At 40.7% G+C, this 27088-nt stretch overlaps 1 protein-coding gene across 1 annotated transcript in view; it reads left to right on the plus strand.

The window, feature by feature from the left end:
* The window catches only part of IPO11 (importin 11), a 661807-nt gene that overhangs the window by 382625 nt on the left and 252094 nt on the right, over window positions 1-27088 (plus strand). The window contains exons 25-27 of the mRNA XM_089653447.1: window positions 2763-2858; window positions 4228-4341; window positions 14947-15068. Of these exons, the coding sequence (XP_089509573.1) occupies window positions 2763-2858; window positions 4228-4341; window positions 14947-15068 (332 nt within the window). The remainder of the gene's footprint in view (window positions 1-2762; window positions 2859-4227; window positions 4342-14946; window positions 15069-27088) is intronic.

Genomic DNA, 27088 nt, shown 5'->3' on the forward strand with positions numbered 1-27088 from the left:
GGTATGGGACAGGCAAGGATTGGGAGAGGCAGGGTACAAGTAAGGAGTGAGAGAGGTAGGCAACAAACAAGTCTCTAGAGGGGTAGGGGGCAACCAAGGACCTGGAGAGGCAGGGGTCAGATTATGTCATGGAGAAACAGAGAACAGGAAAGGGTCCAGAAAGGCATAGGACAGGCAAGGATCCAAAAAGGAGTAGGAATGGTAAAGATCGGGAGAAGCAAGGGACAGTCAAGGATGGAGAGAGGCTGGGACAGTCAAGGATAGAGAGAGGCAGGGAACAGGCAGTGATTGAAAGATGATGATTGATCAGCAAGGATCAAGTGGACAGGCAAGGTTCGTGAGAGGCAGAGGACTGTCAATGATGTGGAGGATGGGGACAGACAAAGATCCAGAGGAAAGGCAAGGATCAACAGAGGCTGGAAAAAGACAAGAATCAAAAGGGACAGGGGACAGCCAAGGTCTTGGAGAGGCAGAGGAAAGACAAGGTCACGGAGAAGCAGGAAACAGGCAAGGATCCAGAAAGGCAAGTAAAGTAAAGATCAGGAGAGGCTGGAGACAGTCAAGGATCGAAAGAGGCAGGAGACTGGCAAGGATCCAGAGGATGGGCAAGGATGCAGAGAGGCATAGGACAGGCAAAGATAAGGAGAGGCAGGGGACAGGCAAAGATCAGAAAAGGATCAAGAGAGGCAGGGGACAGATTGGGACATGCATGGTGCATGAGTGGATTTAGAGACATAACCGAGAACTTAATTAATGGATTTTGTGATCATTCTTGAAAATACGGAAATGTCTTATGTCTGCCACACAGAGATATGTATACAAATAACAATTTGCACACGGTAGGTTAGTAGTTTGCACTTCCGCTTTGCAGCAATAGGGTCATTGATTTGAATTCCAACCAAGACATCACCTACATGGAGTTTGTGCTGTGCATGTGTGGGTTTCCTCCCATACTCCAAAGACATGGTAGGTTAGTTGTCTGCTGCCTAAATTGCCTCTAGTACGTGTATGTACAGTGAGGAACAGAAGTATTTGAACACCCTGCGATTTTGCAAGTTCTCCCGCTTAGAAATCATGGAGGGGTCTGAAATTCACATTGTAGGTGCATTCCCACTCTGAGAGACAGAATTAAAAAAAAAAAAAACAGGAAATCACTTTGTATGATTTTTAAAGAATTTATTTGTCTTGCACTGCTGAACATAAGTATTTGTACACCTGAGAAAATCAGTGTTAATATTTGGTACAGAAGCCTTTGTTTGCAATCACAGAGGTCAAACGTTTCCTGTAGTTCTTGACCAGATTTGCACACACTGCAACAGGGATTTTGGCCCACTCCTCCACACAGATCTCCTCCTAGATCTGTCAGGTTTCCGGGCTGTTGCTGAGCAACACGGAGTTTCAGCTCCCTCCAAAGATGTTCTGTTGGATTTAGGTCTGCAGACTGGCTAGGCCACTCCAGAACCTTGATATGCTTCTTACAGAGCAACTCCTTGGTTATCCTGGCTGTGTGCTTCGGGTTATTGTCATGTTGGAAGACCCAGCCATGACCCATCTTCAGTGCTCTGACGGAGGGAAGGAGGTTGTTGCTCAAAATCTCACAATAAATGGCCCCAATTATCCTCTCCTTAATACAGTGCAGTCATCCTGTCCCCTTCGCAGAAAAGCACCCCAAAGCATGATGTTACCACCCCCATGCTTCACAGTAGGGATGGTGTTCTTGGGATGCAACTCATCCTTCTTTTTCCTCCAAACACGACGAGTGAAGTTTAGACCAAAACGTTCTACTTTGGTCTCATCTGACCACATGACTGTCTCCCATGCCTCCTCTGGGTCATCCAGATGGTCATTGGCAAGCTTCAGACGGGCCTGGACATGTGATGACTTGAGCAGGGGAACCTTCTGTGCAATGCATGATTTAAAACCATGACAGCGTAGTGTTCTACCGACAGTGACCTTTGAAACTGTGGTCCCAGCTCTCTTCATGTCATTGACCAGCTCCTCCCTTGTAGTTCTGGGCTGATTCCTCACCTTTCTTATCATCAGTGATACCCCACGAGGTGAGATCTTGCATGGAGCCCCAGTCCAAGGGAGACTGACAGTTGTCTTTAGTCTCTTCCATTTTCTAACAATTGCTCCAACAGTTGATCTATTTTCACCAAGCTGCTTGGCAATTGCCCCATAGCCCTTTCCAGCCTTGTGGAGGTCCACAATTTTTTCTTTTGACAGCTCTTTGGTCTTGCCCATGGTAGTAGTTGGCGTCTGACTGACTGTGGGGTGGACAGGTGTCTTTAAAGAGCTCAGACAGGTGCTTCTAAGTTAGATTAATGAGTGGAGTAGAGGTGGACATTTTAAAGGCACAGTAACAGGTCTTTGAGAGCCAGAATTCTTGCTGTTTCTTAGGTGTTCAAATACTTATGTTCAGCAGTGCAAGACAAATAAATTCTTTAAAAATCATACAATGTGATTTCCTGAATTTTTTTTTAATTCTGTCTCTCAGAGTGGGAATGCACCTACAATGTGAATTTCAGACCCCTCCATGATTTCTAAGTGGGAGAACTTGCAAAATCGCAGGGTGTTCAAATACTTATGTTCCTCACTGTATGCATATGGGATAGGGACCTCAGATTATAAGTTCCTTGAGGGCATGAACTGATGTGGATATACAGTATATAAAGCATAAATTGTCAGTGCTATATACATAATAAATGTAATAAATAAAATAAATATATTTGAGTAATTGCTTGTGTCTTTTTTTTTTTCAGGTGCTTGAGAATGTCCTAATGGTGAACCCTGACATTGGCCCACAGATGTTTCATGCCCTTTTACCTCCAGTCTTTAGGGGTATTCTCGAGGGAGAGGTAATTTGTTCAGAATTGTATGTCTATGCTGATGGTTTATTTATTTTCTAATCACTGGAATTCTGTTACTTGCTGTTATAAGTATTTGTGACTAAAGCACACCCATACACTGATTTGTTTTCTGTTTTGTTTTTTTTAAGGACCTGATGATGGCAAATAACTTTTGTTTAATACATGGCTGAGCTACATAGCACTTTGCAACCACGTGTGGTTGCAGCTTAATGAACCCATTTTTTTAACCATTTTGTAATCGATTACAGGTCTTCAGTAGCTTACTGAGTTACTAAAACACACTCAGTAATAGTCAGATTTCTGTGTATTTGATATGTATATTATCCAGACAGCAAGAACAAGGATCGTTTATTTTTTAGTTTTGGACAGAGTGAGTAGGGATCAGTTTTTTGACGTGATTTAACAGATTTCTCTGGCTATTTGATGAGTGTTAGACATAACAGAAAGTGAGGGGATATATCTCTAAAGGGGATACAGACAGCTATAGAAACATGTTTTTCTTTTGGAGGAAACATTTGAAATTTTGCAAAGATTTGATTTTATTGCTGTCTGTTCCCCCTCACTTCTTGTCCAGGTGATGGGCGTCAGAGGAGAAAATCAGAGAGAAGTTTCTCCTAAGTCAACACATTTTTTTCTGGATTTTAACAGCTGTCCACGGCTCGGTTTGCTGACAGCAGTTTCATGTGACAAGAAGTAAGGGAAAATCTGCAATGGGGACACCAACAGAAATCAAAAACTCGATAGAGGTTCTAGTCTCTCCCTAACACTTGTATCCCTCTTTGAGCTGCTGTTGAAGACTTCTCCTCATTTTCTGTCTGGTAAAGTGTTGGCAGGGCAGGAAGCAAAGGTGAACAGATAGGAGTAAAACAACATGGGACTAATCCTTCCCAAACCTATCAAATGTTTTGGTTATGCATTTTATGTTTTGTCTGAAGCTGGGATTTATTTCGCTTCGGTCTTAATACACAATTCTTTGTACTAAATTCTGGTCCAGGCAACCCTGCAAAAGAGCTCTTTACCTCAAAAAGCAACTGCCACAAGACCAGATGAAATCTGTCAAAGTGGCCTGTCATGGTATATGCTTCTTAGAGTTACAGGTTTTTCAATGCTGGTGTGCAGACAGGCTGCAAAGGCTGTGGTGATTAGTGATACCTTTAAGAACTGCACACTCATCATTATAAACACTAAAGTCTTACAGCCACCTCCGGCAACAGTTTTTTTTTGTTTTATTTTTTTTTTATTAATTCATGTTTTATTCATATACAGTACATATGCACAACGATATTTGGTATGACAAATTCTGTTCTGTGTTATTTGCACTTTATTCTTACATATTTCCAATATGTTTGCCTTACAGAGGTATCCAGTTGTCATGTCAACATACCTTGGAGTTCTTGGTCGTGTCCTGCTACAAAACAAAAACTGCTTTTCCTCTCTGTTAAATCAAATGTCACTGGAATGCAATCAGGAGGTCAGTATAAGAAAATAGTTTAGCACCTTTTCTCTAACAGGCAATATAATAATGGACTGCATGTCACACACAGACTGCATAGCCTTTATTTATGAATGTACAATGACAGTCCTACTCCCTTTCTTTTATATATATATATATACATATACAGTGGGGATCGAAAGTTTGGGCACCCCAGCTACAAATTTGTATTAATGTGCATAAAGAAGCCAAGGAAAGATGGAAAAATCTCCAAAAGGCATCAAATTACACATTAGACATTCTTATATGTCAACAAAAGTTAGATTTTATTTCCATCATTTACACTTTCAAAATAACAGAAAACAAAAAAATGGCGTCTGCAAAAGTTTGGGCACCCTGCAGAATTTATAGCATGCACTGCCTCCTTTGCAAAGCTGAGACCTGCCAGTGTCATGGATTGTTCTCAATCATCGTCTGGGAAGACCAGGTTATGTCAATCTCAAAGGTTTTAAATGCCCAGACTCATCTGACCTTGCCCCAACAATCAGCACCATGGGTTCTTCTAAGCAGTTGTCTAGAAAACTGAAACTGAAAATAGTTGACGCTCACAAAGCTGGAGAAGGCTATAAGAAGATAGCAAAGCATTTTCAGATGTCAATATCCTCTGTTCGGAATGTAATTAATAAATGTTAGTCATCAGGAACAGTGGTAGTTAAAGCAAGATCTGGAAGACCAAGAAAAATATCAGACAGAACAGCTCGCAGGATTGTGAGAAAAACAATTCAAAACCCACGTTTGACTGCACAATCCCTCCAGAAAGATCTGGCAGACACTGGAGTTGTGGTACACTATTCCACTATAAAGAGATACTTGTACAAATATGGTCTTCATGGAAGAGTCATCAGAAGAAAACCTCTTCTACATCCTCACCACAAAAATCATCGTTTGAACTTTGCAAATGAACATATAGACAAGCCTGATGCATTTTGGAAACAAGTTCTGTGGACCGATGAGGTTAAAATTGAACTTTTTGGCCGGAATGAGCAAAGGTACGTTTGGAGAAGAAGGGGCACAGAATTTAATGAAAAGAACCTCTGACCAACTGTTAAGCATGGGGTTGGATCAATCATGCTTTTGGGTTGTGCTGCAGCCAGTGGCACAGGGAACATCTCACGAGTAGAAGGAATAATGGATTCAATAAAATTTCAGCAAATTTTGGATGGTAACTTGATGCCATCTGTGAAAAAGCTGAAGTTAAAGAGAGGATGGCTTCTACAAATGGATAATGATCCTAAACACACCTCGAAATCCACGGGGGATTACATCAAGAGGCGTAAACTGAAGGTTTTGCCATGGCCTTCACAATCTCCTGACCTCAACATAATTGAAAATCTATGGATAGACCTTAAAAGAGCAGTGCGTGACAGACAGCCCAGAAATCTCAAAGAACTGGAAGACTTTTGTAAGGAAGAATGGGCAAAGATACCTCAAACAAGAATTGAAAGACTCTTGGCTGGCTACAAAAAGCATTTACAAGCTGTGATACTTGCCAAAGGGGGCAGTACAAGATATTAACTCTGCAGGGTGCCCAAACTTTTGCAGACGCCATTTTTTTGTTTTCTGTTATTTTGAAAGTGTAAATGATGGAAATAAAATCTAACTTTTGTTGACATATTATAAGAATGTCTAATCTGTAATTTGATGCCTTTTGGAGATTTTTCCATCTTTACTTGGCTTCTTTATGCACATTAATACACATTTTTAGCTGGGGTGCCCAAACTTTCGATCCCCGCTGTATATATATATATATATATATATATATATCAGGGGCGGACTGACAACTCATGGGGCCCCCGGGCAATAGGGGATCATGGGGCCCGTGTCCTCACCCACACTCAAACCACACCCAAGAAAAGCCTATAAAAGGTACCAGGGGCATCTCATGGGGCCCCCTACTTACCCAGTGCCAGAGTTTCCGAATGGGCAGTCCGCCCCTGACACACACACACACACGTTTTCTACACTTTCTCTTGAACTTATCAGGTCCTTACAGTGTATGAAGCACTATGTAAAGGATATAAATGCTACAGAAGACAAGTTCTCTTTAGACTGGAATTACTCTGTATGCCGGCATTAGTACTAAACCACCAACCAAGGTGGGCCATAGCATATTCATTCAGATTTTATCATTCCATCATTTCAGCTTCTTCTCTTCAACTTTTGTAACACAGGCAACTTTAGTCATGGATCCTATTGGATGAATGGAGCCATGGATGAATTTTATGTAGCCACCTTTAAGTTGGACGCTAGCAAACATAATTATGGAACAGCTCATAAAACCCTTCCTGCTCTCGCCACTCCCACACTTCACAATCCTTCAGCATGCGCCCAGTTCACACACCTGTGTTGTAGATCAAAGGAAAGTGCGGGAGGGCGCACGAAAGCACATATCCACTTTATTATATAGAAAGCAGCTTAAAAACACCATACTGTATGCCAGTGGGGGAAAAAAGGTTTACACGTATTGCGCCAACCTCATAGCTTAATCATAACTCTCAGTTTTTTGCTGTTGTCTATGTCAAGGATGACTTCTCTCTACTCAGAGCAAGTTTCTGGCTTATAATTCCTAATCTTACCTGGAAGACTAATAAGATTCCATGCAGATCTTTGTACTGATAAGTCTCTTTCTTGACCCAGCTGCACAAAACTACTGCGACTTCCTTCTGTAGCTTCCAAATTGTTTCTGCTTGGCAGCAGTCTTAGGGACCCTGCCAGATGGTTAGCAGAAGCCCACCGATGTTATACAAAACCACATACTCAAAGAGGTGCTGGGAACATTTAAACTTGTATGTGTAGTCAGATGAAGGAAAACTTCAAACAAGCTCTGGCGAGGCAGCTCCCGAACTGGACACCCAACAGTAGCTCAGCCTATAAAAGTACAGAAAGGAGCGCCATACCAAATCAGAATAAAGAGTCCAAAACCATTTTAATTGTTGATAAAAAAAAGACATATAAAAACAACCAATGCATTTTTTTTTGAAGGGGGGGGGGGGCACCACTCCTCTTTTATCAGGGTTACAAGAGTAAGCAAAATACATAGTCATAGTGATGAAGATATGAATATATACAATAAAGTCTATAACATCACATAGTAACAAAGGACTTGTCACATGGACTTTGGTTTTCTTGGTTGAATTGTAGAATGGTAAAAGTTGCAGGCGATATACACTCACCGGCCACTTTATTAGGTACACCTGTTCATTTTCTTAGTAACACGCAGAATCGCTGATCAGCCAATCACATGGCAGCAACTCAGTGTATTTAGGCATCTAGGACGTGGGGAAGACAACTTGCTGATTTTAAAACCGAGCAGAATCAGAATGGGGAAGAAAGGGGATTTAAGTGACTTTGAACATGGCATGGTTGTAGGTGCCAGACGGGCTGGTCTGTGTGTTTCAAAAACTGCTGATCTCCTGGGATTTTCACGCACAACTATCTCTAGGGTTTACAGAGAATGGTCCAAAAAAGAGAAAATATTCAGTGAGCTGCAGGTGCGTGGATGAAGATGCCTTGTTGGTGTGAGAGGAGAATGGGCAGACTGGTTGCTACAACATTCAAATGTTATGGTCAGAATTTGGCATAAACAACGTGAAAGCATGGATCCATCCTGCCTTGTATCAACAGTGCAGGCTGGTGGTGGTGGTGTATTGGTGTGGGGGAGATTTTCTTTGCACAAACAAAAATTCTTTGCACACTGATGAAATATGATTTATATTAAAGAAATAAATACAAAAACCCTAAGGGGTGGATTTACTAAGGTAAACAGATTGTTCACTTTGCATGTGCAGTTGCAACCAATTGGCATCCAATCAGCAATTGCAGTCAATGGCTGCGGGTGCTGACCAGTGTGTTGTGGCAGAGAGGCACTCCCCCAGTCAGAACAGAATTGCTCAGCGGGTAGATCGCTGTGCTAACATCATCAGTTTTTTTTTTTTTTTAGTTCAGCCTCCTGGGTTGAGCAAAATAAAAAAACAACTGCCTGTGTGGGCCAGGCTTAAAGGATACATTCACCTTTTAGACAAAAATAATAAATGCACATTTTTTTGCAGCCAAAAAATGTGCATTTATTATTTTTGTCTACAGGAGCATGGAAAGCATTGCACCAGTGATCAGTAGATCGCTGATGGAATGCAGGTCTCCTGCAGACCTGTCAGAATATCTGCTTGACGTACGTACAAGGCCACAACCGTTAAGGCTGTCGGGACATGCAGTTCATTCATTCACGGAAGTCCGTGAATGAATGATGCAGCCGTGTGGGTGGAACCCCGCACGGCTGCGCTGTTTGAAAATATGACAGATAGTACAGGGAGACTTCTCCCCATACTATCTATCAGAGGGAGGAGGGCAGCGGCTGCAGCTATGGGAACATGTTACATGTTCCCAAAGGTGAACATATCCTTTAAGAATATATAAAAAAAACGTAATCAAGCGCTGGGTGTAAATAGTAGGATAAATAGCCGCTAGCATAAAAGGACCTCCAAAAGCGTATAAATATATGTAAAATATGCAGCGCTCATGAACCTACAGGAATATAAAAGGTATCAGGTAAAATCTAGTCAATAAACTTGTAGTGCACAATAATCGTGACTCCTGTGATAAAGTCAATGAACTAGTTACTTTGATAAAGTGTCTGAACACGAAACGCGTAAGTTGCCCCCAAGCTGAATGTACACACCGCATGGCTTTTATGGATGGCCGGTGGCCATCTTGGATTTTTATATAAGTGTGATTCATCCTATGCACTACTATTTCAACTAATAAAGATTACTACACTATTGGAGGCTTTTCTGGGGCTCTTTTTTGCATGGGAGCCCCCCCACCTTTTTGAAGGTGATTCCTGACTCCTGTCTACCTGATGTATGGTGCTATATATGATCCCCCTGGTGGCTGTCATCGACATCTCTGGAGGCTGGATCCTGATGTATGACACCTGGTGGCTGCTGTATAGATGACCACCACCGTTTGAAGTGTTCCAGATCCAGAGAACCAGGAGTAGGTCTTATATACTCCATGTGCAAGCAACTCTGCTATCTGGTTAGTGCAATCTATACCCATTTCCATTATCACAGGAGTCACGGATATTCTGCATAACTAGTTCATTGACTTTATCACAGGAGTCACGATGATTGTGCACTACAAGTTTATTGACTAGATTTTACCTGATACCTTTTATATTCCACCAATTCAGTTTTGGCTTCTCATATGGTATATCCGGTTTTATATGTTTGTTTCCTGTAGGTTCATGAGCGCTGCATATTTTACATATATTTATATCCTTTAGGAAACAAAGCTGCTGAAAACTAATTGGCTACTGAGAAAAAAACAATAAACAAAACTGCTATGCAATGATTAATTGGCAAGCTACTGGACTAATTTTCTTTACTTTAACCGGTGGGGGGGGGGGGGCTGAAGGATAGAAAATCGCTTGATTCCCCCATCAACACAGTCAGTGGTAATGGGGGAATCCTTCCCACTGCTCTATTGTATACTGACAGTGGGAAGTTGACTAATTTGCTGTTGGAATAAGTGCCAGAATCTAAGTGCTAGACAAGCATTAGAAAATCAAGCAGCTGAAACAAAACTATTTAGCAGCTCTATATGAGTTAGGCTGGCCATACACTATACAATTTTCTTACAATTTTCTGCCCAATTTCCTTTAGATTTACCTTCAACTATGTAGTGCAAGGGCCTGCCTAATTGGATACAATTGAAAGTGTTGTTTAGGTTTGACCTCATATTATATAGCTTTTGGTAAATCTAAAGCAAAATTCTCAAGAAAGGTATATAATATATGGCCAGCCTTAGCCTGTCTGCATATAGAGCAGCACCTGCAGACACTATGCCTAACAAAAGTGGTCCCAGTAGTTGAATACACGGGTCAGTGGTTACCTGAGGCTGATTAACCTCCCTAGCGGTATTCCCGAGTGTAGCTCGGGGTAAAATGTTAGTGCCAAAAGCTGTAACCCCGAGCTACACTCGGGCTTACCATGCGGCGCTGCATAGGGAGTCCCTGCAGAGCTTACCTTGTCCTTCGCTCCCGCGATGTGTCCCCTGCAGCATCCCCGGCCATCTCCTCCGGCCGATGCCAGCATCCGGCTTCTGTGTTCCGGGCCCTGTGACGTCGGGACGTACGGGCGCCGCCACTGGCGGCGGGAAATTTGAAATTTTTGAAAAATTTCATTTTTTTCAAAAATTTTTCATAGTAAAACATTGCTGTTTCAACCCATTTCACATACATTTTGTCCCTAGTGCTTTGTCCTGTGCCCTGCCTGCATTTTGTCTGTTCTTTCTGCCTGGAAACTGGAAAATGTCCATGGCGTCCAAAAAGCGTCCCTTTAGGTCAAAAGCGGGTTTAGATCAGCTAGAGAACAGCGATAGTAAATCAGAACCACTTGCAGAATTGAGTGATAATGATTCGTGGGGGAAATTCGTCATCAGACACTGAAAACGATTTTGCGACTTTGCTCAGCAATGTACGAACTTGGCGCTCTATTTCAAATTTCAGTGTTTTCGGTTTGATTATATTATTGAATTAAATATATTATTATTATATTATTATTTTTTATGATTATTAAATTATAATTTATGATTTCGTGTTTCAAATTTTATCCTACCCGGGATGTTTACTAGACTCTTGTTCGGACAGATTTTAGTGAGTTATTCCTAAAAATTACAGCCTACAATAAAAAAAATACATATTTCTATGCAAAATAATGGTACCGCTTTCAGCACCAAAAATCTGAAATAATCATACCGCCAGGGAGGTTAAGTAGATGTATTCATGTCTGCAGGTGTGCATGTAGAGGAAAGCAGGAGCTGCCAGGACTTTATTCATGACAAATGTCGTGACAGTACTCAATGATTTCTATTAGGAATGCACCAAAATTCCGGTGCACGAAATGTTTCGGACAAAAACACCCCATTTAACTGTCGGCCGAAATGAAAAAAAAAGCACTGATACAGGTGCCGAAAAAACTCCGCCCCTCAAAGCCGGCCATCCGCTGTCGCCGGCCTGCCGCTCGGTAGTTCAGTCTTACCTGGGAAACCATCAATCCTGGCGTTGGGCATAGAGATGAGAGAAGGAAAGATGGCTGCCACACATGTCTATGCCCTTGGAGGACCAGAGCGATGTCACTTCCAGTTCCGGCCATTTTTTTTTTTTTAAAGTACTAGATCAATGCTTTTTTTGATCTAATGCTTTACATTGCAGAGGAGAGATGTGGGGTCTTATTTACCCCATATCTGTCCATAAAGAGGACCTGCCACTTATTATTTATATCACAAGGGATGCATACATTTCTTGTGATAAGAATAAAAGTGATAACAATTTTTTTAAAAGGAACAGTGCAAAAAAAAAATAATTTTTTTTTAAAGTTTAAAGTGCCCCCGTCCGCTCTAGACCTCCTCTGTAACTTTACACTGCTAACCTGTAGAAATTTTTAAAGCATCACTCATGGAGATTTTTTTAAGTACCGCAGTTTCATGCCATTCCACAAGCGTACGCAATTTTAAAGCGTGACATGTTGGGTATCTATTTACTCGCCAGAACATCCTCTTACATATTTTACAAAACACTTGGGGTATATATTGTTTTTTTAATTAAAGTGTATTTTTTTTCAAAAAAAAATATTCATTTTTAAAAACTGCGCATTCCGGTTGCAGTTTTCGGCCAAGTGCATTTTGAATTTTTGGTTTTGGCACCCCTATTTTCATTTTGGTGCACCACTAATTCCGATAGTGGTCTTATTTGTATCAGAGCTGCAGGAGAAGCAATATTGATATCTTAAAGAGTAACTACACTTTTGTTGAGAAAAAAACATTCCCCTCCCCCTTTGTTGCAGATTCCTACCTTTTGTTATTCTGAAGAAATATCGTTGTCTGTGTCCATGTGCAGAGTGAATCTGTATGGGAGTGATTTAATAATTATCAATCAGCTGCTGCACCTGCAGGGTTCTAATTAGGAAAGTGGCAGTGTCTGCTTTCCTTTAGATGTGATTTCCCTTTGGGAGTATGTCACCAAAAAGACATTTTTGTTGCTGGGGATGCTCAAAATCTGACTTGTATCTTAGTGCAGATGTCTGGTAATATCAGCCAATCACACAAGCAGGAAATTACATTTCTGGGGGTCATACTGTTCACCATCTGTGTACAGAATGGCCACAGGTTGACATATTGCATTGTATTTTACAAAACATGACTGTGCTGCACTGCAGATTAAAAATGAAAGGCCATTTTTAATAACATTCTATTACAATATGACTTGTGTAGCAGTTGTATACACTGTATTTTTTCCCACGAATGTAGAATTACCCTTTAACATTAGACAGAATGGGTGGAATAGTGAGAACTAAACCTCAACAAACTTGGATGGACTCAGAGAATCAGTGAAATCTGTATCAAATAATGAATAACAACCAACGTTTGTGCTATGATTATGATAAAAAATACAAGAGTAACAAACAGAAAGTAACCACATTGAGAGGATTACCTGTATTAGAAACAGTATTGAACTCTGCTCATAGAGGGAAAACTTGACAGCAGCAATGGAGGATGGCTGTACTGCTCTTTAGGGTTTAAATAGGAAAAATAGATGAAGGGGAGGATGGAACAGGCCCTGGGGATTGGAGAAGAGGGACATTGATCGAGTGAAGGAGGGGGGGGGGGGTGAGAGAGGAGACTGAAAGTCCTGGGGATTGGAGGAAGAGCATGGCAGAACTTACAGGGAGGCAAGGAGGGAGGAGTCTGACAGAAGGTGAGTGACATGTAGGCCAAGTCAGTGTGAACAGGAGGGAGTGTGACAGTGCTAATAAGAAGATTGTGCTGTCTGCGGTAAAATAATTCTGAACTGAAAAGTGTTAGTATTACCAATAATATATTAAAAAAAATTAATTAATTAAGCAAGTTTATAATAAATGAATAATTAAATAGATGTATGTGACTGATTGATAGAAAAATATCAGCTAAGATAATAAATAATCACAGAAACATTAAGGAAAAGTAAAACAGTTTTTATCTTTATGAATGTTTTTGCCCATTCTTTTGCTCTAAAGAAGGGGGCGTGGTATTGTACCTTTTTATATGACTTTTTTTTTATCAACAGTTCAATATATCTTGGACTCTTTTATCTGATTTTGGTCTGTAACCTCTGATGTTATGTCGTACCTTCAGAAGGAAAGGTTACTGCTCTATCATGTCCTGTTTGAACCCCACTGTCTCTTATCCCATTGTCTCAAGCATTGCCACAAGAAGGTCAGGGTGGCAAACAGAGCCTTTGTGAAGATTAAAGCCTTGTACACACAATGAGTTTAACAGATGAATTACTGTTTTTTTTGGGTTTTTTTGCATGCTAGTCTCATATCAAAAATGAAGCAGTTACTAAAGTTATGAAGATTCTCATACAACAGAATACAGTTTTGGCAGTGATGTAATGTAATGTATTGGATTGCATCGTAATGTATTATTTTGTTTCTGGGCATGTGTGGTTTTGGTCTTCCATTTTTTTTTTCAGGTGATTACTGTACTGATTAAACAAAAACTGTACGTTCTGGCATCGTACGAGAAATTTTAGTGTTTGTCCCTTCAAATAATTTCACATGAACTGTCATGATTGGCTCTTGAAAGCTGTGTGCTAATGATCAGATTATCATACGATCGCTTTGAAAGTGGTATTTTTCGTCTGATTTTCTTATTGTGTGTACTAGGCATTAGATTTTCAAACTGACTTTCTGAATAAAGAAAATGTGGGGCACTATATTGAGAAAGGAAGAAGCAGAAACTGTGACAGTAGAATGTTGCACCTGAGGGTATCTAGCAACCACCTGTGCCAGTTCACTGTAATTAGTAAGTGCTTGAAATGCTTTCTACGAGCATGAGAAAATAATGTGAACGCTATAGGGAGACTGGATTGCCATCAGTGAAAAAGTGAAACCTGTACCCTACACAGTGTGAAACGTACATATTTTAATTAAGAGGTTCATAAATGGGCTGGATGAACTCATTGATGAACTTAATTACCCCTTTAAACATTCACTACTTTGATGTACAAGCCCAGATAGTACAGACACTTACATGAAAGTAACATGCTATGTATCTAGAAATGGCCTTTGTGTTCATTTAAATATCCCGATCACATCCTCTTTCATATAGCTTGTATATACCTTACAGCTATGCCGTCATTAGAAGGAACAGAACATATAATTGCAGCGCAATTCTCCAGAAACATTCAGGTAATGAGGTTAGAGTTTTTGGTTTACATGAAAAATGATAAGGTCTAGGTTTTTCATTTGTTCTGTAGGAGAAACACTATAAATGCAGTGTAGCATTCAGTGAAATGAGTTCTCACCCACTAATTACAAAAGAGAAGAGCCTCTGGGCTGTGTTAGAACACACTTCTCCCTATTTTGTAAGGAATTACTGCCAGAATAATTATACAGTCATGGCTTTCATCGCATCCTGGGCCGATCAGTTAAAACTGTTTGTTAAGCCTGTTTATTGTACGAATGACCCAGGAGACAGGACAGATTATCGCTGCAATCCGGGGTGATTTCTGTACAAAACTCAGTGTTTTTTTTTCCTAATCTGTAGGCTAACTTTGTACTTGGGAATGTAATTGAAATGTGGGTGGATCGAATGGATAACATTACACAGCCCGAGAGAAGAAAACTTTCTGCCCTTGCTGTTATTTCTTTGCTGCCTTCACTTGACAGGTAAGAAGAAATGTATATTCTTTTTTTAAACACTGCTGGATATGAAGTGGGAATGATGATTGTTCTGTTTCAAATGACACTTTATGCTTTGACATACTTCCTTTTACCCAGTCTATCTGGACAGTATGGTCATCTGCTGACTTGACACCACCCACAGGCAGCTCACCTCTTCAGTGAAACACAGAAGTTAAATACAATGCAATTTTATTTAAGATAATTGCAATATAGAGGATGTTTTTCCAGTCTTTTGAAGAGTAAGAAGACTGTGACTTTCCTAAGCTCTGTCTCTGTGAAGTACTAAAACTAACAGAACATGGAAGAAACTGAACTAAATAGCACCAAACATGAGGGGAGGAAAGAGGAAGATATCAAATTACATTAGTAAACAAGTTGCAGTCACCCAAAACTGCCACTAGATGTCAGCATATAACAAACAATGTTAACCTGATAATGCCAGAAAAAATACACATAGGTAGGACAGAACACTCCCCGCCTGAAATGTTTAGATTTTACTTTAACCTAATATCAGTCCATAAAGGATGGGGCTAAAAAAGAAGCAAGAGAGGGAGAACATGCAACATGTATATGCATAAGTCCAAAAAAACCATCTAGGGTGATCTTGATGTTGCAGTCTTGATATCTGAAATAGTACTTGAAGGCATCAAATCACTGCTTAATTTGTGGCAAAGCATGCGTAACCACTTAGTTGTATATGTGGACAAGTCTTTCTTAATCTGAAAGTATTCTGGATAGTTCTGTTATCTGAAGGCTCTGCTTTTCAACCTGTGAAGTGGAGAATCTTCTTGTTTAAAGACTGGGGAGAAGACTTTGATACATTTCCCAGGCTACAAACTGCCATCAAGATTCCTGGTGCGTTGCTTGAGCCAGGTCGGCTTAGATCTTAATAGATAGATATGCAACTGAATTGCAGCCTAAGTCCAAGTCACCTTTATTGTAATGTCTCGCTGGGACTTTTTATGAGAAGAAACATTTGTTTTGTATTTGCCAGGTGTACATCCATTGGTGGTAGGCCTGGCTTGGGTTTGCAGCTGGTTCACTTTGATCAACTCTGTAGTATCTACCAGAAATGGATGATGATTGGTTAGTTACACAATCCATGAACTGGATATCTGTCTTGTCATACAGCATCTAAACATTAATAGATTCCTGGACACCTATTGAAAGTTCAGTTTTGTTGCCATCGAACGTAATTTGAGATATTGTTTACTGACACTGCTGTAAGATGATTCTCTGATGTAGACTTGATTACTGTCAGAAAGTCTCGTTAATGGAGTGGTTATCTCTGTTGGGATCCCCTAGCACATGTTTTGGGAGATGAAGGGATGTCTTGAGCTCTTTCACAATCATTTTGCAAGTGCGCATAGTGATTTCTTTCTGTTTCTTTCTGGAGGAAGGAGTAACAATAATGACTCAGCCTAGTTTGGTCCTTTTGGTCATAAGGACCGTTACAAAAAACATCTGTGCTCTCTTATACATTGTGGACTCTTGAAATGTCTCTTTCCAGTAGAAAAACGATTTTGAAATTTGTACCGTACATATGAATGATGTAACGTGCATGTGACATAAATGTACAGATTTGAGTAGATAGGATGTGATCAGTAGCAATATGTAATCGTAACTGTAGGGACATTCCATTGTCCTTAAGGGTGTATATTCTGTAGGGACATTCCATTGTCATTAAGGATGTGTATTCAGTCCTTGTCATTGGGGAAATGAGGTACAATTAGCATCAATTAGGCTGAAAAGCCCGGCTTCTGGGAGGTGACGCCTTTTGTGTTAATAAGGTTGTCACATTCTGGGAAAACCAGTTTGGAGGAATTGACTGCAGCCGGGTTGTCTGCCTGACATTGGAAGCTCTAAAGGGAATATACATACATCAAAGAAGTATGTTTCATCCCTCATAAAAGCTAAAATATTAGTTGCAGAGAGATGAACATACTCCCTTCTATTTGGGCATTCTGTAGGCTACATCTGCACTAAAAATCATATTTGTGGTTTAGACAGGCCAGGAAAATGCAGGAAATGGTTAGGTGGCGCTGGATGGCGACAGTCGAATGGTGTTTGGTACTGTCGCGATCGGACTCATGCGCTGGTGTCGGAAATCCAAACCCCGACTTGGTGTTTCAAGCCGGTCTTGGCCCGATTGAACTTGGGCAGGTCAACACCCAGAACATCCTGTGGGCAGGTACAGGATGGCCGAGGACTAATGTCCCGCCTATGTCCATATCCCCATAAATGGGGTACCCGGACACTGGGACATTTGCTATTCGTACGGAGCTGGTTCGATCGACCAACGGATTGCTGATTCTCTGACTTGCTCCAGTCGCAGGGTAAATACTGGTAAAGTTTTACTTCTGTCTTTTATTCCCTTTTTATTTTATAGTGAATAGTCATTTGTGTGTCTTCTTGTATTTTTTGTGTTTCTATAACTTTTTATATTTTGTACATATATTATGCACTGCCCACTTTCGGGAAATTAAATCTTAAAATTAATTAGTGACTTCTGTGTATTTATGCATGTGCTCATATCTTCGAAGAGATTAGATTGGAGAGATTAGATTGGATTAGATTAAATTGTATTGTATTTTAGTGCCTTTCGGAGATCTATGTGTGTGTGGAGTGTCCCAGCAGACCGTTCTGTGGATAAACTGTTGGGTGGTGGCAGGCTACCTTTTGTGGTGTGTCTGGTGCGGGGGGGGGGGGTGTGGACAGTGGAAGGGTGATTAACACCGGGATTCAAGCTGTAGGTAGCTGGAGGGACCTTAGAAGGGTGTGTAATTACTAAGCTAGTCCTAAACTCTAATCAGTGCACCAGATTGTATGTAAGATTTGTATCTGCCAGTGTGTGGTCGACCAGCTGGATTGGAGTGGAGTCTCCATCTGGTGGTGGCCAAAGGTAGTGCGGACTGTGAAAGTGTGTCACGGCTGATCTTATATACGGTTAAGTCCCCTTTAAACCCTCATACCCCCTGTCACGGCCGCACGTGCGCGCCTCAGCTAGTCGCTGTGGGCGTGGCATGTGGGGGATCTGTTACAGAATTATCTTCCAAAGGTGGTATATAGACTTTAATGCCATGCATGTAACATGCATCTTCTGTATAGAAATTTACTGTTTATCAATAGGTATTTGATTGCACAGAATAAGTGTAGGAAAATGAATTCCTTCAGTCTCTTTTATGTCTAATCTAATTAATTCTCCAGCAAGGGTGATTCTTTCTGCGGTTTCTACTGTGCCAGCACGTGTATGCATGATGTAGGACAGTACTTCTCTCCTTTTGCTAAAGTGGTTGTGAAGGCTGAAGGTTTTTTAGCTTCATGCATTCTATGCATGTAGGGTAAAAAATCTTCTGTGTGCTGCTCCCCCCACAGCCCTCGCTAATACTCACCTGAGCCCCCTCTCAAGAAGAAGAGGATAGGGGCTGCTCTGTGCAAAACCATTACACAAAGCAGTTAAGTATGACATGTTTGTTTTTTGTTTTTTTTTTAAACAAACCTTTATTTTCTTTAAAGATGTCAAAGAACTCTGAATTAGCAACGAAATTACTATTTTGGTTGTCTGAAACACCATACATCTTAACAGCTTTCCCTGGTTGTCCCTGAAGAACAGTGAACACAGCAGCTCATTAAAAGTTGCCTCTATTAGGGGAAAGGGGGAAAATGCACACATTAATTTAAAAGCAGCAATAAAATGGATACCAAAAATGGCTTACAGGGACTTACCAATCTCACCACAGGATCTGTCTAGGAAGAAAAAGATCCAACCTTCACCCATTGCTGTGGGCAATGTTTAAGTAGACCCTCAGGGATTTGGTTTCCTTTTCTTGGGGTCCCCTGCCCTGGACCTTCACAGCACCCTACTAGAAACACTTTGGTTAGTCATTACTGCACAGGGTTTCAGATATGCAGGGTCCAGCTCCAAATGGTCCTGTTATTTCAGCCATAGGAATAGATCTGGAAAGCACCAAACTCTTGATCCTTGTTGGAACCATTTTGAGCACATGACAGTGTTTGTGCAGAGAGGTTTACACCTGACCATCACCTTCAGAAACTGTTAAAAAACTGAAGTTCTTCCTGTATAGGAGGGGTTATGTAGATGAGGACTTCCTGTCTGTTTCTGCCAGTGTGCATTCACCTATAGGTGGCGCTTAACCCAGGTAGTCATGATTTATAACCTGCTGTGTGCCCCATGATGTACAAAAAAGAAAGGCCTTTATGACATAGCTCATTATATTTTGACATGATTGTTGGAGGTGACTGGTCATTGCTCTTCCTGCCATAACCTGATGCAGGTGAAAGCTCTTTGGTGAATATAGAGTCTCTTTTAAAGGGGCCTTGATGTATAGCTGATACGTGCTGTCACATTCCAAACACTTAACTGTAGCCTTGCAGTTTCTGGCTAAATGTGAAACATCTGAAGCAAATGTCAAGGTTCTTTAGAAACTCCTTGTGTTCTTCAAAGGGCTATCCCTTGAATGCATGACACTTTTGCCGAGGATGAGGATTATGGGGAATAAGATAGTAGGAGTTGACAACAATCTCCCGTATTCTTCATATATCTGGGCTATGGGGTAGAGTGGCAAGATAGAAGCCTTTTCTTAGGAAGAAAACCATCCAAGCCCAACTAAATTTTGCAAAAACACACCTGAAATCTCCCAAAAGCATGTGGGAAAATGTGTTATGGTCTGATGAAACCAAGGTTGAAATTTTTGCCCATAATTCCAAAAGATATGTTTGGCGCAAAAACAACACTGCACATCACCAGAAGAAAACCATACCTACAGTGAAGCATGGTGGTGGCAGCATCACGCTTTGGGGCTGTTTTTCTTCAGCTGGAACTGGGGCCTTAGTCAAGGTAGAGGGAATTATGAACAGTTCCAAATACCACTCAATATTGGTACAAAAGTTTCAGGCTTCTGCTAGAAAGGTGAACATGAAAAAGAACTTCTTCTGTCAGTTTGACAACGACCCAAAGCATACATCCAAATCAACAAAGGAATGGCTTCACCAGTCGAAGATTAACGTTTTGGGATGGCCCAGCCAGAGCCCGGACCTGAATCCGATCGAAAATCTGTGAGGTGATCTGAAGAGGGCTGTGCACAGGAGATGCCTTTTGCAATCTGACAGATTTGGAGTGTTTTTGCAAGGAAGAGTGGGCAAATATTGCCAAGTCAAGATGTGCCATGCTGATAGACTCATACCCAAAAAGACTGCTGTAATAAAATCAAAAGGTGCTTCAACAAAGTGTTAATTTAAGGGTGTGCACACTTATGCAACCATATTCTTTTAGTTTTTATTTTTACTTCCCTCCACCTAAAAGATTTCAGTTTGTTGTTCAACTGAGTTGTACAGTTTATAGGTCACATTAAAGCTGGAAAAAGTTCTGAAATGATTTATCTTTGTCTAATTGTTTTACATCACAGAAACCTGACATTTTAACAGGGGTGTGTAGACTTTTTATATCCACTGTATCTGTACTAAATGATGTATCTTTTTATAAGAGGTACCCCTCATACTGTACATATACTGTATATAGGGCTACATTCACACCATGGATTTAGGCTGGTGCAAATTGCAGTAGCAGGAATCAGAAGATTCCTGCTGCGGCTGTGAGTGGCTAGGTGTGGCTTACGACCCTGTTCACTAAAATGATGGGGTGCCGGCGGCTGCTGTTCACTATAATGATGACTTTCCTGCGGTGATCACTGCTAGATGCTCACAAAGTGAGATGCAAATAGCTACGACCTGTCATTATAGTGAACGGAGCCGACGGTCGCACATAGCTGCTCGCAGTCATAGTAGGAATCAGAAGATTCCTGCTGCTGCAATTCACATCAGCTATATATTCTTTTCACAAAAAGCATGTAGCAGCCTTAGTATTTCAGTACAGGCTTAATTAAAAGGCGTCAGAGACTGTTTAAAACGGGACACTGAAAAATTGACTTTATTGACCACAGATCAATTTTTAACCTTTCCACTGCCAAAGCCATTTTTGAGTTTTTGGACACTTTTCAAAAATAGTTTTTGCCTTGAAGATTACATAAAACCCCCAAACATTATATATTTTTTGAAAGCGTAAACCTGAGAGCAGGGGTAGGCAACTTTTCAGAGATTGAGATCCACCTCTGGAGGAATTTAAAGATCCCTGGGTGATTAGGTAGGAGGGCTGCAGCAGAGTCACCCTTTTAAAAAAGAAAATCAGGTCCCCAATTTAAACACGGCATGAAGAAACACACACACGTGTCCTCTGCATCTTCCTCCCCTCTACAGTAGTGTCCCGTGCCTCCTCCAAGCACTGTCCTCTGCCTACCCATAGCTATTTCCTCTGCTTGCCCAAAGAAGTGTTCTCTGTCCCCCACAAGTAGTGTCACAGCTGTGTGTAGGTACTTCTCTGCTACCTTACAGCTGTACATCAGAGCAGACTGCCTAGAAACCAATCACCTGCTTGTTAACTAAAGCAGATTCTGTGCTCCCACCATCCATCCAGCACTGTTTTGCCTCCCATTCCACTCTGCTAGTAAAGTAGATCTGCAGAGGCTGGGGGACGGTTCGGTACTGTCCTGATCGTAATCTACCTGACGGCTTCCTGCGATCATTAGGTAAATCTCAATCGATGGGTTGCTGACCCCGGCCTTAGTGGATAAAATGGTGGTAGCTCCAGTTTTTTATATTTACACAATTTTAGCACAACGGTTCAGGAAACGCAAAATTTTTGTAAAATACAGTAAAATTTAATAATAGGGCACAACAACACATCCAAATTTTTTTGATAAAATATAACAGGTAAAGTTGTGGCGGGTAAATAGATACCCAGCATGTCAAACTTTGGTACACTATATTTTCCAGAGGCAACACTTTTGAAACCACATATACAGTATGTCATTAGTTTAGAGTTACCCAGAAGCTCTGATACTAGAATTATTGCCCTCACTCTGGTACACACGGTGCTATGCAACATGTGTAGGGCAATCAACATTTTCTTGTGCAGCCCCCGATGCATGCATTTACGTTTGTACATGCATGTGTTTGGGAGTGAGGACCCCCAAAAGTGTTCAGGAGATTTTAAATGCTTGGGTGTAACTAATTGTTTACAATTGTGTAATAAAACATCTACTTAACAAAATGTCCCCTATGTGATACTTTTTTTGCTGTCAGGTTCTCTTTAATGAGACACCACAAGTCTAAAGGACCCTTGATGTCTCATTTGTACTTCTATGAGGCTGATGAAATGCAGACCGCATTCCATCAACTTTTTCCCGAGCCATACACGCTGGGAAAAGTGAAACAATGACCGAAAAGTGAAACAAGGACCAGAAAGTGACATTTTGGATGGATATCCACTCTGCTTTCTCCCCTCTACCTGGCAGCACCTGCCATGCCGGTCCCTGGTACACTGTTGGAGCCTGGGATACATGACAGAGATGTATGTGCAGGGAGGGGCAGCCTTTACCAGGGCTGTTTGGATGAGATCGAGCACCTGCCTAGCTGCTGGATCGCTTCCATCTGACAGCCTTGTCAAATATATACACACTAGTGTGTGTCAAACAACCCGCTGCTACCACCGTAGTTTTTACGTCAATGGCAGCAAAAAGGTTAATAAGTATACAATGTTCAGGATTGCTTTAGATATCGTTTAACTTTTGTTGGATCTTCAAGATTAATTTAAATGTTCAAGTAGTTGGACCTATTTCTAACAAGTTAGAAAGTGAGATGCAGCAGGGGTCTAATATGTGGGAGACGTGTTCACACAGCCTGGAACATATGCACAGGCATCAGGATTAACATATGGTTTATCATCTCTGAGCCAGCATCTCTGTCCAGGAAGTAGCTACTGACAGTAAATGACTGATCAAAGCTGGTATCAGCCTTCTGGGGAGAAAGGTGGGTGAAGGCATAGTTGGAAGGAGTACTGTGATCTCTGTGAGACCTAATAAATACCTGCAAGTGTTACACTGACACATTATTTAGCATGCATGAAAATATTTCTGATGTTTGGTTCTCTTTAATTTGCTGCCAGGCATATTTTATCAAATGAGTTTTAACTAACAATTGAAATGGCTCAGACAGGCTAGGAGACAGATTTAATTTCATAAATGCAATGGCAATATAATTTATCCTAGCACTTTAACTCTTTGTCTACCAAGGTATGTTCTTTATTGTCTTAGATATTGTTTTTTTCAGTGCAGTGACTGTCATGTAAAAGTGATCCAGGGGGCTAAACAGGCACCTGATCACTTTTACAGTACCGAGAAGGTGCCATCCCCCTGGTTCCCGGGTTCTCCAGTTCCTCTGGGAAGCCTGGGATGGCGGTAAACCACTGTAAGCACAGTAAGCAAGTGGATATGCTCTATGATGAATGAGCATGGGAAGAAACAAGCTTATTACCATTTCTGGGTTCACAGTCTGCATCTAGGGCTGATCATTTGCAGGCAATCGATCTAAGAGTGTTTACATGCAGGTGGCTGCAAATAGCTGTGGCAGTTGTCAATGGGGCTTCCCATCTGCAGCTAATTGCAGGGAAACCCTGCTAGGTCTCCCACATCTGTTTGCAAGTGTCTATAGGACTTTATACAGGCCATACATGGGTAAAATTCTGAAAGAATTTTCTTTAGAAAATCAGAAATTTTGTGCATTTTGTAATTCGATGGTGCCACCATTGATTTCAAAATTTGACCAACCAAGCCTTAAATTTCATCTCATGTTGCTACAGAAAAGAATTTTTGTGGCCAAGAATTTTCTCCTCTTTCCAGGTCACCGCTCCTGCTCAGTTCTTTTTCAATTACATTTCTTGCACAATTCTTCCATCATTGATTAGAAATTCATTATTTTTCACAAAAATTTCCAACATGCCCGATCACTCAAATTCGATGGTCGCTCGAAAATTGGCCATTGCTGTGGCCCACTAATGATGCAAAATTCGAACAAAAATTCTTAGAAAAGATTTTGGAAAGAAAATTCTTTCAGAATTCGACCCATGTATGGCCAGCTTTGGACTGGAAATCTGTATGTCTTCTCTTTTCAGTTTCCCACTTTCCTGTTATGAAATTGCAAAGCCTTTGAAGAACTTGCAGGCTGTGTTGCATGATTAAGTAAAATGCCGGTCACTTTATTTTAGCACCAAATGCCTTAATTATTTCGAACTGGCGTTCATTTTCTTTTTAGCTGTTTACAGTCATGTCTAAAATTGCTAAAGTTATCAGTCATCTTCTCAGACTAAATTAAAAAGAATGTTACGCAGGTTTCACTCTGGCTAATAGGTGTGATGTATCAGCGGAGGTAATAGGATTAGTTTAATAGGGAACATATATTTTTTTATCCTTTATTATATTCAGTACATTTTTTTTTCATTAGGAAAATATATTAAATAATGCTTTTGGATATTTCATATATAACACTTTAAGCCAGAGCCAAAACCAGGCTCTCTCTGCTTGCGCTTCCTGTGGCTGTTTTGTAGAAAGTAAGCCGCTACTGGACTCAGAAGAGGGACACCCCGCTCTTCCCACTTTTGTGCTAGAAGACACAGTAAGATCTCAGCTTTACACCCAGGCTTTCAATATGCATGTACAGTAGCTACTTGTGTGGGATTTTGTTCCCATATAATTGTTATTTAACAGTTATTCTAAAGAGTAAAGATGCAAACTTTAAAGGCCCATTCACATATATGCGATATGACGATCTGCACTACAAAAATAGATTAAGTGTAAATGGGCTCTATCTTGTAAAATAATAGTAATATTAAAAATAAAAATTTTGGATGTGCACATTTTCATTCAGGCTAGCGGCACACTAACCACCCCACTATTTAGAAAACCCACTGCTGGCAATTCAGTATTGTACGCAACCAGCTCCTAGCCTGCCGGCCTGGTGAAAAGTATACCATATGCCCAATAAGTTAGGCTATGCCACAACTGCTCCCTCAGATCCAACTTTAGATTGCAGGCCAAATAACTTCAAAACCGACTAATCCAAATGGGATCTAGCAAGGCCATGCTTAAAAGAGCACATCATAAAGTGTTAGAGCAAAATAGATCTAAGTTTCCGTTAACTCCTAGGAAATGCGATGAGTTGCATACAGTAAGGTTAATTACCAAATACACCACAACCAACATGTTCAAGTTTGATGGATTATTCAGAATTATTGATACTTTTTGACTGGTGATGACATTAGAAGCAAATATGTACTTGACACTCCACAAATTACATATTGATGGGTGTCATCTTTACAGGACAAATTAAAGGAGAAGTATAGCCAAACCTCTTTTGTCTGTACTTCTATGGATCACAGTAGTGCAGTTACCTCTGCACTCCTGTGACCCTTTTCCAGCCAGCAGAGGACTGAAGCCCACTGAGAGCTGAGCTATCGGTGTGTTTGATCGCTCAGTCCTTTTTGCAGAGGGCAGGAAACAGATGCTGCATCTACCTAGGTGAGTATAATGTTTTGGTTTTTTTTCTAAATCCCATACTTCTTTTATCTTTTAGTCATTACTCACAGCCCAACAGAGCTATAACCCCGCACAGGAATGGTACTGCTGCAGGGAATTTTTACAGTCCTTGGATATGGGACTGTGGAATTCTAACACTGTCTAATAGTTAGATTTTTAAGCCCAAGGCCTACTGTTGTGCTCAAAGGTTTGCAGACCCTGGCAGAAATCGTGAAATTTTGGCATTGATATTAAAAATATGATTGATCATCCAAAAAAACTTGTCTTATTTATGGATAGTGATCATGTGAAGCCATTTATTATCACATTGTTTGGCTAATTTTGAAATCATAATTATAACAGAAGTCACCCGAATGGCCATGATCAAAATTTACATATCCTGGAATGTCTGTCCTTGGTACAGACACACATGGTGACACACACAAGTTAAAATGGCAATTAAAGATTACATTTCCACATTTGGGGCTTTATAAATTGCAGTTAGTGTCTGTGTATTAATAGTCAATGAGTTTGTTAGCTCTTACATGGATGCACTGAGCAGGCTAGATACTGAGCCATGTGGATCCAAAAAGAACTGACAAAAGGCCTGAGTAACAAGGTAATGGAACATTATAAAGATGGAAAACGATTCCCAGAGCCTTAAATATGCCAGTCAGTACTGTTCAATCACTTATTAAGAAGTGGAAAATTTGTGGATCTCTTGATACCAAGCCAAGTATAGGTAGACCAAGTAAGATTGCAGCCACAACTGCCAAGAATTGTTTCGGGATACAGAAAACCCACAGGTAACCTCAGGTATTCATTTTTAGAATGTTATGATCACTCCATGGCCCAAGAAAAAAAAGATTATACCACTGTTAGCTCTCCTCTCCTTTTGTGGCTGACTTTTTTTTTTTGCTGGATTGGGTGATAATCCCATTGTAGACCTCCACCAGTCAGATGAGTATAGACTTTCTCAGTATTCATCCAGGCTTTTGACCATGGGATCACTTTATTAGTTTACTATCTTGCCTCCTCCTTTTTCCAGCCTGACTGACTTGTGTGCCCTCACACCTATTGCAGGGGGTATTTAGGACTGGTGTTCTTACCCCTGTTGTATGGCTCCCCAGAGTGCTTGGATGGTGAGGTCAATATTGGTGTATTATTGTACATTTGTATTTCATGTATAATTTGTATTTGTTCGGTGTATCTTAATTAAGTGTTCTTGCATGGCAAGACAACTTACTGTTATCTCACATATATATTCTTATTATTACAGCCAAATTTACCACCCTAACTCCTCCCACAGTTTTTACACTACATAGACAGTAATATACCGAAACGTGCAGATTGTTCCCGATTGGTGTGCTATTACTTTGTGGAACGTTTCGCCGAATGGTTCACAAAATATCTGCGTTTTTGTGGTGAAATTGGTCCCATAGGAATGAATGGTAGAATGTTCAAAACTAGAGTGGGAGCTGACAAAAGCTAGAGTGGGAGCTGAAAAATCAGGACATGATTTCTAAACTGCCATCACTCCCTCATTTTCAAGCCCACCTACACAAATCTTATATTAGCTAT

This window comes from Staurois parvus, unplaced genomic scaffold, assembly GCF_062004578.1.
Source record: "Staurois parvus isolate SC_StPar_1 unplaced genomic scaffold, SC_StPar_1.0 ptg000714l, whole genome shotgun sequence".
Classification (NCBI taxonomy): Eukaryota; Metazoa; Chordata; class Amphibia; order Anura; family Ranidae; genus Staurois; species Staurois parvus.